The sequence below is a fragment of the Echinops telfairi genome, unplaced genomic scaffold, assembly GCF_000313985.2.
Source record: "Echinops telfairi isolate 266 unplaced genomic scaffold, ASM31398v2 ScPeMD7_41;HRSCAF=154, whole genome shotgun sequence".
Classification (NCBI taxonomy): domain Eukaryota; kingdom Metazoa; phylum Chordata; class Mammalia; order Afrosoricida; family Tenrecidae; genus Echinops; species Echinops telfairi.
This window is the reverse complement of record NW_022103939.1, coordinates 1855573-1866575: the sequence shown is the minus strand read 5'-3', so window position 1 is coordinate 1866575 and position 11003 is coordinate 1855573. Positions and strand designations below refer to the sequence as shown.

At 39.1% G+C, this 11003-nt stretch overlaps 2 protein-coding genes across 2 annotated transcripts; both read right to left on the bottom strand.

Annotated features, from left to right (window-relative positions):
- Positions 1–2328: 2328 nt before the first annotated feature.
- Positions 2329–4373, bottom strand: LOC101657911 (heterogeneous nuclear ribonucleoproteins A2/B1-like). Its single transcript, XM_045290536.1, has 2 exons — positions 4288–4373; positions 2329–3172 (listed from the first exon to the last, which is right to left on the bottom strand). Exons 1-2 carry the CDS (start codon positions 4371–4373, stop codon positions 2515–2517), a joined length of 744 nt encoding a protein of 247 aa, XP_045146471.1. The 3' UTR covers positions 2329–2514.
- A 3451-nt stretch (positions 4374–7824) lies between these two features.
- Positions 7825–8775, bottom strand: LOC101658232 (olfactory receptor 51L1-like). The gene has a single exon (XM_004717084.1). The coding sequence runs from the start codon at positions 8773–8775 to the stop codon at positions 7825–7827; it is 951 nt and encodes a 316-aa protein (XP_004717141.1).
- Between the last annotated feature and the right edge of the window lie 2228 nt (positions 8776–11003).

The window sequence follows — 11003 nt, the reverse complement described above, 5'->3', positions numbered from 1 at the left end:
CTGTTGCTTTCTCCTCGGGCTTGCTTCCCATGCCTGCCTTACGTAAGTAGGCAAACCAACAATAACATAGACAATTCAAAAAGAAAACAAAAAAATTGAATAAAAAAAGAAATAGAAATATATACATAAAGAAAAATAATAATAACTAGGAAAAAAACCCAAAAAGCATAGACAATTCTAGATGTGTCCACTGTCCTTTATGATTATATCCCCAATGGTCCTGGAGGTTCCTGGAACTGACCCTCCTGGCCTGAAGTCTATTTGGGGGCTCCTCAGGGGCATTGTGGCTTTGCTTTAATCCCATTGCTGATCTGTTATGTTTCATTCTTGGTTTGCCCCCTGTGGGGGGTTCAGACTGCACTTACTCTCCTCTATGTGTCCCCAGTATTATCCTCTGTCTTGGTATGCTCCAGTGAGGGGTCATCATGTCTTGAGCTGTTGTCAGCCCTCTGGTCCTCTCTGTGCCTTAGCAGCTCTGTGCAGGGACATCGTCCTTAGGGCTTGGTCTGATGATATGAGGTCTAGAAGTTCAATCCTTCTTTTTCCTTCTTGGTATACTTCCATGTGGGAGTGGCAGACCAATCCCTCTCCCCAACCTCTTGGTTTAGTATGTTCTCCTCTGTAGCACATACTTCTAAGGAGGGGGTCAGCTTGGCTCTGATTGGGGTTGGCCCTGTAACCTGCTTTGTTTATGTGTTGCTCTATAAACTCTCATTTCCAATTCTGCGGAGATATAACCAATACTCTTCCCTTGGGTAGGTTAGTGCCCTCTCCCCCAGTGCTATCTTCCTCCACCTTTTTCCCTTTTTCTCCCTCCCCGTTCCCCACTTTCCCCTTGTTTATTTTGGAATGGCTTATACATCCTTAGGTTTGGCCTGCCTCCCAACCAACTTCCTGTACCTCAACCCATATAATGTGAGATAAGTGGTTTTTCTTCTATACCTACTGTGCTGATTATACTTACCTCAGTGGACTCATGTTGTGCTTGTCCTTTTGTGCTTGGATATTTTCGTAAAACACTTTTTAGACCTGAGCTCAGCATGTATAGTTTATAAATATGCAGATATAACAAAATACCTGTACAGTTGCTAAAACACAATTTGATACATATACAATAACTACATCTTAGAATCAGTGTTCAGTTTTTTACAAGTTTGACTGCTATGATACCATTCCCTCCTTTGGATTTGGATTATATTATTTACAATCTTTCAATCACACTGGCTTCTTCCATGTGAACTTTCTTGACTCCTCACTTAGTCTCTGCCACTTCAGAGAGAAAACTGGCACATGCTCTTTTGATGGTCCTGGGATTTCTCTCTCTGTGTTCATCCAAGATGTCTCATCTTTACAGCCAGGGGGTGATATCAAAAACTGACCAATTCCCTCTATTAACATTACACTCACTCTATTTTCAGAGTTTCACCCAATCATTTGGTGGAAGTTCAGAGTAATGGGTAGAAGACCCATATTAAATTTTACTCCACCACAACTGGAAAGTGTTTTGCTCTGCTGTAACGTCACTGTGTGTTGGAACACACTCCACAGCACCCAAAATGGCAATATTATTAATATCATAAAACATTAATTCAATTAATTCATTTTTACAATTAGCTTTTGTGTTGATGGCAATCTTGAAAGAAAACTCTTTCCAGGTAACTTAAGTTGGGTATTATACCATATATTTTCATTTAAGAAAAAGAAGTGATTTTTGTCTTGAAGTGAAGCTAGTAGTTCCAGGTACATAGAATAATCCTAGAATGAAGATTGTGGGGCGGGGGAGAATCACTACAGAGCAATTTTGTTGTTGTTTGCTTTGTATTTTTCACTTAAAAAAACTTTTTATGTGTATTAAGTGGGAATTTGTTTCAGATAATCAATTTTGTATTCAACAACTTAAACTACTTGTCAAACTTCCCAATAGCTTATCCTGCCTCCCTTTTTTCCTCTTCTCTCTTGTAGCAGACTTTCTTCTCTTCCAACGCTAGCCTCTCGGCTCTTGCTTCCCCTTCCCTCGCACTCTGGCAGCCATCAAAGTCTGTCCCTTTGGGTATGAAAACTTTTGTCTTTATTTTTTCTGAGTGGTCTCATACAATATTTGTCCCTTTGTGATTGATTAATTTTTGTAAGGATAATTTTCTCTAAATTCATGTATGCTATAAGGTGCTTCACAGTTTCATAGTTATTCTTTAGTTATGAACACTATTCCGTTGTGTGCGTGTACTAAAGGTAATTTATCTATTCTTTCACAGTGGACATTTAGATGGTTTCCATCTGCTTGCTATTGGGAGCAGTGCTGTGATGAACATGGGTGATGAACATCACCAACAAGAACTACTTTCAGATGGTACAGAATTTCTTAGTTCTTGAAGATTCTGTGGTTGACCACTTCTTCATTAGTTACCTGCAGCAAGACACCTTCCTCAGCTGTTGAAATGAAGAACTTTAGTCTTTGTGGCAGCAGAATATACTTGTCCATGGTTCATATCAAGGCCATGGCAAATAGGAAGAAGCTCAATATCGGCTCCTCCCTCCATAACCCCCACTTCCTCCACTGCCTCCTGGACCATAGTTTCCTCCACCATATGGTCCACCCATGTTCCTGCTACCCCCAAAGTTTCCACTCTTCATTGGACCGTAGTTAGATGGTTGCTGGCTATAATTTCCAAAGTCATTGTAATTTCCACTTCCATAATTTCCTCCAGGTCCTCCTCCATACCCATTATAGCCATCACCAAATCCACGACCACTTCCATATCCATCAGATCCTCCTCTGAAGTTACTTCCTGGTCCAGGTCCAAAATTTCCTCCACCACCACGTGAATCCCCGAAACCAAAGTTGCCTCCTCTTCCACTCCTAGAACTTTGGACCTCCTGCATTTCTTGTCTAGACAATGCCTTTCTTACTTCTGCATTATGACCATTGATGGTGTGGTATTTCTGCAACACGATTTTATCCACAGGATCATGGTCATCAAAAGTAACAAAACCAAAGCCTCTTTTCTTTCCAGACTGTCTGTCAGTAATTATCTCAATGGTATCAATTTTTCCATATTCCTCAAAGTAATCTCTAAGGTGATGTTCCTCAGTATCTTCTTTAATTCCACCAACAAACAGCTTCTTCACAGTTACATGAGCCCCTGGTTTTCCAGATGTACAATGGTCCTTGTGTCTTTATGGTATATGCTAAGCAATTGATTTCTGAGTCAGGTGGTATTGCAATTCCAAATTGTTTGAGAAAATGCTATTTCACTTTGCACAGTGGTTGCAGTTTGACTATCCTGCCAGCAATGAATGAAGGTGTCAATCTCGCCACAACCTCTTCAGCATTTGTAATGTTTTATATTTTTGAACTTCGCTATCGATGCTGGTGGAAAGTGGTATCTCCTCGTTGTTTTGATTTTCATACTATTTTGACTAAGTATTTAGATGTACATAGTGTCTTATTTTTAGAAGATCCTAGTTATCTATTTTGTGTTCTGCCCTGTGTGTGTGTGTATTGTTTGGTAGTAAGTTCATACCATTTTAGGGCCTCTAAGTTTGCCCCTATTTTCTCATTGATAACCTTATAGTTCCATGATTTACATTTAAGTCTTTAATCCATCTTGAGTACTATTTTGCATATGGGATATGGTATGGGTCCTCTTTCATTCTTCGGCAGTGGAACTCTGATTTTGTCAACATCTTTGTTGATTTTGCTAGCGTTTCCACTTAATTTAATGCATTTGTTCTTTGTTGAAAATTAATTGTCTGTAGGTGATCCAATTTTTGTCTGGGTTCTCTATTCTTTTCCATTGGGTATTTATCCATAATTGTACTAGTATGTGGCTATTTTCACAGTACTATGTTATAGGCTTTGAAGTTGGGAAGTAAGAGACATTCTACTTTGTTCTTCTTAAGTAGTGCTTTGATTTTTGCTGGGTTTCTTTCCTCTACATATAAAGTTGCTTATGTTCCCAAGAGCATCCTCAATCTCTCCTCCCAGTACCTGGAAGTTAGCCCTCCCTCCCCTCCCCTCTACAGACATGCACCTATGTTTCCCTAAAACTTGACCAATCCCTCTCCCCATTTCTGAGCTGCCTCTACTATCAGTAAGCCTCATTCCTCTTACAGGGCTGCCTCCCTCTCTGGAAGATCTCACCTCAGCTCCACCTGGCTACCATTCAGCAGACAATGAGATTGAAGATTCTTTGGGGAACATTAGGTGGGGAAGATCCTTACTGGTGTGCAGCTTGTGGGTAGGCACAATTGATCAAGGTAATCTAGGGATGTCCTGGGGACCCAGACCGTGTATTGTAGAGCACTGGGACACTGAACTCTGCATAATCAGGGCACACAGCATGCTCCAGAAGGTGCATCAGTAAGACCACCATACAGGAACTCCGTTGGCTGAACTGGAAGCTACCTCAGACACATTTGTAGCCTGAGGACTCAAGCCAGAAAATACAAAGTGTCTGAGGAAACAGAAGACAGCTGTAGCAACAGCAATATATTGTTGGTTGGCAGACAAACAGCATTGTGCTACATCAATGCCCTATAGGCATATTGAGACATATTATTCTGGTAATCCTGAGATGATCATTCTTTTATATTTGCTTATGCTTGTGCATATTCGGGTATATCTCAGAGGTGTGCTGCAATTGGGGGTCACCCTCTCAAAGCTGCGTCATTTGTTCTTTATTTCTGTAAATTAAACTAAGGGGTGTTCAGCCAATACGGTAAGAAAACATAGCAAGGGGGAAAGGTGATATAGAGGGGTGGGGAGGATAAGAAAGAGATGATGTCAAGAAGCCCAGGAAGGAAAAATATGTTTGGAGACTGATTATAGAAGAAATTATACAAATAGGTTTGACATGATTGAACTAGGGGATAATATGACATATGTATTCGTTCCCAAGTTTTAGTAAATTATGTACATATAAAAGCATATCCAGAAGTGAGTTCTGGGCTCACACTGAATCCTGGCTCCAAATTAAGAACAATTAGTTCTTACATCTTGGTGGCCCAGCTCAATACTCACCTTTATGAAATGATCACTGAAGGTAAGGGTGCTACAGCAAAGTGTGGCAAAGAAAGAAGGTAGGTGGTGTCATGTATCAATAGAAATAACGTCTGGGGTCTTAAAGGCTTGTAAAAGGAGCCATCAAGCAAGGTGTCAATTAAGTCCACACAGAAGAAGCACACCCGCTTGTGTGCTCCAAAGATGTTAATTACAGAATATGAATATGGTGAAGAGAAAAGTATCAGAGCTAAAATTATGGGCACACAATTTGTAGAAGGCTATAAAGTACAGTGAGAATCCAAATCTTACCGACACAGTAGCTAGACAGACAGAGCTGCTGGCAGATCAGCTCTAGCCAAAGGCAAAAGTCCCAAACAGTCTTACTTCTCAGGCAGAAACCATTGTAATCTTCATTATATTGGATTGAACTCAATACTTGTTCCGTTGACCTCACCATAGACATGACCTGAATTTGTTCTGTGTGCAAGCATCCCTTAGATGTTCCATGACAGAAATTTCTTCCCTGGCTACTTGAATTTTTATGGGGGTTTTCTCCCTCTCATGCATAATTTGTATTTTTTCCTTATACTATTATGGTCTTATCCTTCCCACCTTGGTATGATTTGGTTTCCATCATCACCTGTTGAGTTTCCCAGATGTGAAGCACAGGAGTGGAGGTATAATAATATCGGTGTATAAACTGATACAAGGTGCTACAGGGAATGCGAGGGTGGGGGGTGGGTGCTAGGGAAGGAAAGGGGGTTTCAGGAGTAACTAATGAAGATGGGAAGGAGCATAGAACTGATCATGATTACACAACTAATTTTAAAGACGATTTAACCATGGGTGGGGCAGTGGGGCGTGCGATAAGATAGACGTGGTGCTTATAGTACAATTCCCCTTGATATGATTGAATGATTGAAATATTCAATTGTATGATATCTAAATTGTGTGCCAAAAAAATGTTGAATAAATAAATAAATAAATAAAGTTGGTTATTAGTTTTTCCATTTCTTTAATGAATGATCTGGATTGGAATTGTATTGTATTTATCAATTGCTTTGGACAGTATTAACATTTTTAACAATTTTATCTTTCTATCCATGAACATGGAACATTCTTCCATTTGTGTAGGTCTCATTTGGTTTCTTGCAGTAATATTCTGGAGTTTTCTTTCTACAGTCTTTGGTTTCTCTGGTTAGGTTTATTCCTAAGAGTTTCATCTTTTGTGTGGCTATTGTAAAAGCCATTGTTTTGTTAATTTCAAAACAACAGAAATCAGAGCTATCTTCCTTAGTGTATAGAAATGTGACTGATTTTGTACACTATCTTGTACCCTAACGTACTGCTGAAACTTTCAATTATTTCCAACATTTTCTTGTTGGGTGTTCAGTGTTTTTTACATATAGAATCATATCATTATTGAAGTCATAGATCCAATCCTATAAACTTTAAATCTCTCTCTCTCTCCTTATATATAGTGATTATATCCTTTATAATTTATCACACATAATTAGCTTAGTGGCCATAAATTGGTAGAGTCCCTTAAATTTGTATACTGTGTTAATATTATTTCCCTCATCCTTGATAATTATGTCTGTGTTGTCTTCATCCTCTTTACAGCTTAATAAAGGGTCCCCATGGAATATGCTTGAATCTGTTTTTTTTTCTCCTAGAACATTTCATAAGTAAATTTAATATATATTATGTTATTTAAACAAGGACACCTTTGAAAGCAAAAGGAGTACTATTAATAAGGATGCTAAGAAAAACAGGTATAAATCATGACAATATGGGGACACAGCAAGTATGCTTACCTTATTCATATGAATATTCTTGGATAATATTTCTTTACTTGGATATATTCTTAATCATGTTCTAAACTCTTGTGGTAGTTAGGTATGATGGGTCAGGATTCTCCCATGATATGATCTAACACAGTCTGGTGTGGTGAACTTCATGATGGGACCTTTGTGAAACAGTCAAGGAGTTGGAAAAATAAGCCTCCTTATTCTGGCGATAGCCTTGATACCACTGAAGAAAGGTTCTTTAACTATATGGCCTACTCAGTAAAAATTGATAGTGTATGGAAGTTAGCTCATTTCTGCTGGATTTGGATCATGCATCTGGTTCTCGGATCTTTTGTTATATCATCTACCTATCCCAGGAGAAATCAACAGACTGTGGACATTGGATTCATTCAGCCAATCATGGATTAATTCAGCTCAGCGTTCACTAGCCCTTGGGCTTCCTGCTTCATCTTCCTGCTTCCTGTTTGTCAGCCCCAGTAGCTATAGGTGTCACGAGAAGTCTTAAGTATGGAAGCCTTGAACCAGACTGGATTTAGCCACTTCTACAACTGTGTGAGCCACTTCTAGATATAAATCTCTTTATATATACATACACATACAAATGTCACTAGTTTTGCTTCCCTAGAGAATCTAGCCTAGCACAACTCTAGAATGAAAAATGTTTTATTTTTATACAAATATTTTTAAAACTTGAGCTTTTACTATTAGCTTACAATTGGTCCAATTTTTTGCTAGAAATTTTAAAAGAAAAGAAAGCTTCATAATCTATGCCCTTAATGATAATATCTGTTTAGAAAGAAAGTTATAGAACTGTGCACAAACACACACACACACTGATAAAATGTGAGATAGAATAGCTTATAGATAATTCTTGTAAGTCAAGTCTGTGGCAAGACTTTCATTCCCCCCCCCCCATTCCTCTTAAAATTGCCTACTGTGAAGTGTTGCTCATAGCGGAAATACCATCAGGATTTTTGTATTGAATGAAAATCCTTGTTCATTTGGGATAATTCAAAGCAATTCTCTCTTACGTATGAACAAGTTGATGATTCCTTGTCGAATTGGCCGAGTCTTAACACTGTAGATTATGGGATTGAGTACAGGAGGCACAAAGAGGTAGATACTAGACATGAGTGTGTGTACCATGGGTGAGGCATGCTTGGCAGCACGATGCATCACAGACACGCCAATCATAGGCACATAATACACAAGTACTGCACAGATATGTGACACACATGTGTTCAGGGCTTTCCTCCTTCCTTCACCAGAGGCAATACCCAGTACAGTATAAAGAATCAGCACGTATGAGACCACAATGAGCAGTGAATCTAGCCCAAAAGTAGCCAGGACAATAGCCAATCCCAGGATGCTATTGAGCTTAGTATCAGCACAGGGCAGCTGAATCAGGTCTGAGTGGAGACAATAGGAATGGGAGAGGATATTAGTATGACAATAGGGCAGTTGCCTCAAAAGGATCGGAAGTGGAGCCATGAGGGCCATACTCTTCAGTGTAATGCCCAAACCTATGGAAATGATACGGGGCAGGGTCAGGATTGCTGTATACCTCAGTGGACTATAGATGGCTACAAAGCGGTCATAACTCATGGCCAATAAGACACCTGACTCCATGCAGGAAAAGGTATGAATGAAGAACATTTGGGCCAAGCAGCCATCAAAGTCCACCTGGCGGGCATCAAACCAAAGGATGCCCATGACAGTCGGTAGTGTAGATATAGAGACACCCACTTCAGTGATGGCCAGCATGGAGAGGAAGAGATACATGGGTTCATGTAGGGCATGGTCTGCTTGCACTGCTGCCATGATTAAGCTGTTGCCCACAATAGCTATGATGTACATGGTGAAGAAGGGGATAGAGAGCCAGCCATGCTGAGCTTCCAGGCCAGGAATGCCAGTCAGGAAAACAGGTAAGAGATCAAGGCTTGCATTTGCCTTGGCTCCCATGTCATCAATAGCAGAGACCAGTCTTCACCTGCCATTTGAAAACAAAAGTTGATGTTAGCTCTCACCTGTAGCATCTTCAGCCTTCCCAGATCCTCACCACACACACACACACACACAATGTGAGAGACACTCTATTCTTTCATCTATTCATCTGTATTCAGAATCCTAAAATTCTGCATGTATAGAAAGAAGATACTTCAGATTGAACAATCTTTATGAAAAACAGCATAAGAAGAAAATAAGATTAAAAACTTTGGTATAAATCAAACCTGGATCAAAATCCATGCCCAGATCGATATGTGATACAGGTAGCTTCTGTGTATTCTGATTTTCTGTCGCTGTTTTTACATGAAAATTAAAATTAATAATAAATATCTTCTTTGGATATAATAAATAAATGAGATAATTAATACTATATGCGCAGTGTTTTAGAGAGCTACAAATGGATTCCAAAGACCTTAGTATGAATTTCAATTGACAGCTTATTCTATGTGTTTCTTAAAGCAGTTCATTTAACATTCACAAAGTCAAGTTTCCTCATATATAAATTGCAAATAAAAATGCATTTGTCTCAAAAACTATTGTAAAAAAGAGTGCATGATTGGTGAAGCACTTCATACATATAAACTAGTTCATAGGAAGACACAAGACCCAGAGAGGTAAAGTGCATGTACTCAAGGCTTCCTAGGCAGTTTTGCAGGGCCTGGGTTATAGTTTAAATCCACTGCCTCCTCATGGAGTGAATTGTGTGGTCATCTCTGTGAGGATGACAATAAACTCCAGTCTTATTAGGATGGAGTCATCAGAACGAAGCGAGTTTTATCTGGTGACACTGTCAGGTAAGGGTTGGACTGCTAATCACAAAGTGGCTGGTTCAAACCCACCAAGGGTTTTATGGGGGAAAGTTGAAACTACCAGCTCCCATAGAGATTTACAGCCTCGGAAACCCCTTATAGACTAGCTAGAATCTGAATTGTTTCAATTGCAGTGAGTTTTTTTGTTTGTTTGCTTGCTTGCTTATTAAGAATCTAAGAAGAAAGGGGTACTTGGGGAAGTTGTATACTTTGTAAAATAGAAAAAAGGATAAATATGAACAAGCGCAATGAAGGCTATTGTCATTCCTGGTAAAGCATCCAGATATACACATGAACTCTGAGATTAAAAGCACTAACCAGAGAATTTATTGAATAAATATGTAGGTGACTCCAAAAGTAACAACAGATTTAATCTAGAATTCACAGAGAAATAAAAGCCACAGGGTTAAATTAGTGTATTCACTAGTGGTCAAACAATCACAGAGAAATAACTAAATCCCAATCAACATGAAAAAAGACTAACGTAATCTACTAACAGTGAAGTGGGAATTTGCACTCATAATTTGGTATAAATGCTGAATTATTTCTGATGATCAGATCAGATTCAACAGTTATAAATATGATTTTTTAATTTTGTGGTTATCCACAATTGATGTAAAATGCTGTGTGGATGTATAACCTTAAAAAATGCTCTGATATAGTTGCTGGGCAATGGAAGGAGGAATTGTCCAGCTAAGGAAATATCAAAAATGACAGCTACGGAGGGAAGTGCACAATGACTCTGAGCACAGGCTCCGAACCTGTGTTCTCTTACTCTCTTCACTCTCAGATATTTCTTCACGAGCCAGCTCTGTTGAATCTCCACAAATTATATCTCTGCACTTTCCTCAAAAATGAACAATTTGGGAGATATTATACTCACCAAAGTTAGTCAATCTCATAAAAACAAACACTGTTTGAGATGATTAATACTAAGGGAAAAAAGTCAAGAGCAACAGTTTTCACCCCAAAAGAAATGGACTTTGGTGGTTATGAGGAGACTGGGGAGAGAGGAAAAGAAAGGGCTTGGAGGAGTGTAAATTAATTAATTTCATTTCCCCTCTCCAAATGCTATGATCCATATGCACATAACTCCCTGAAGCTGTCTCATATAAAACCTTCACAGCTATATCTGACTACCCTCTTCATAATCCTGCTTTTTGGCTGTTTCGTAGTCTTCTCAATGATTGACCACGTTGCTGGCATTGACTACAGTCTGGTACATGACCCTCGGGTAACCTCAAGGATTGATTGTACCTATAAAAACAGATTAACAATTTCCTTGATTGGTGAAATATGTTCCCCAGTTTCTTGCTGAATTCTACTCTGAATTAGCTTGATTCTAAGCTGAATTAGCTTGATTCTACTCTGTAT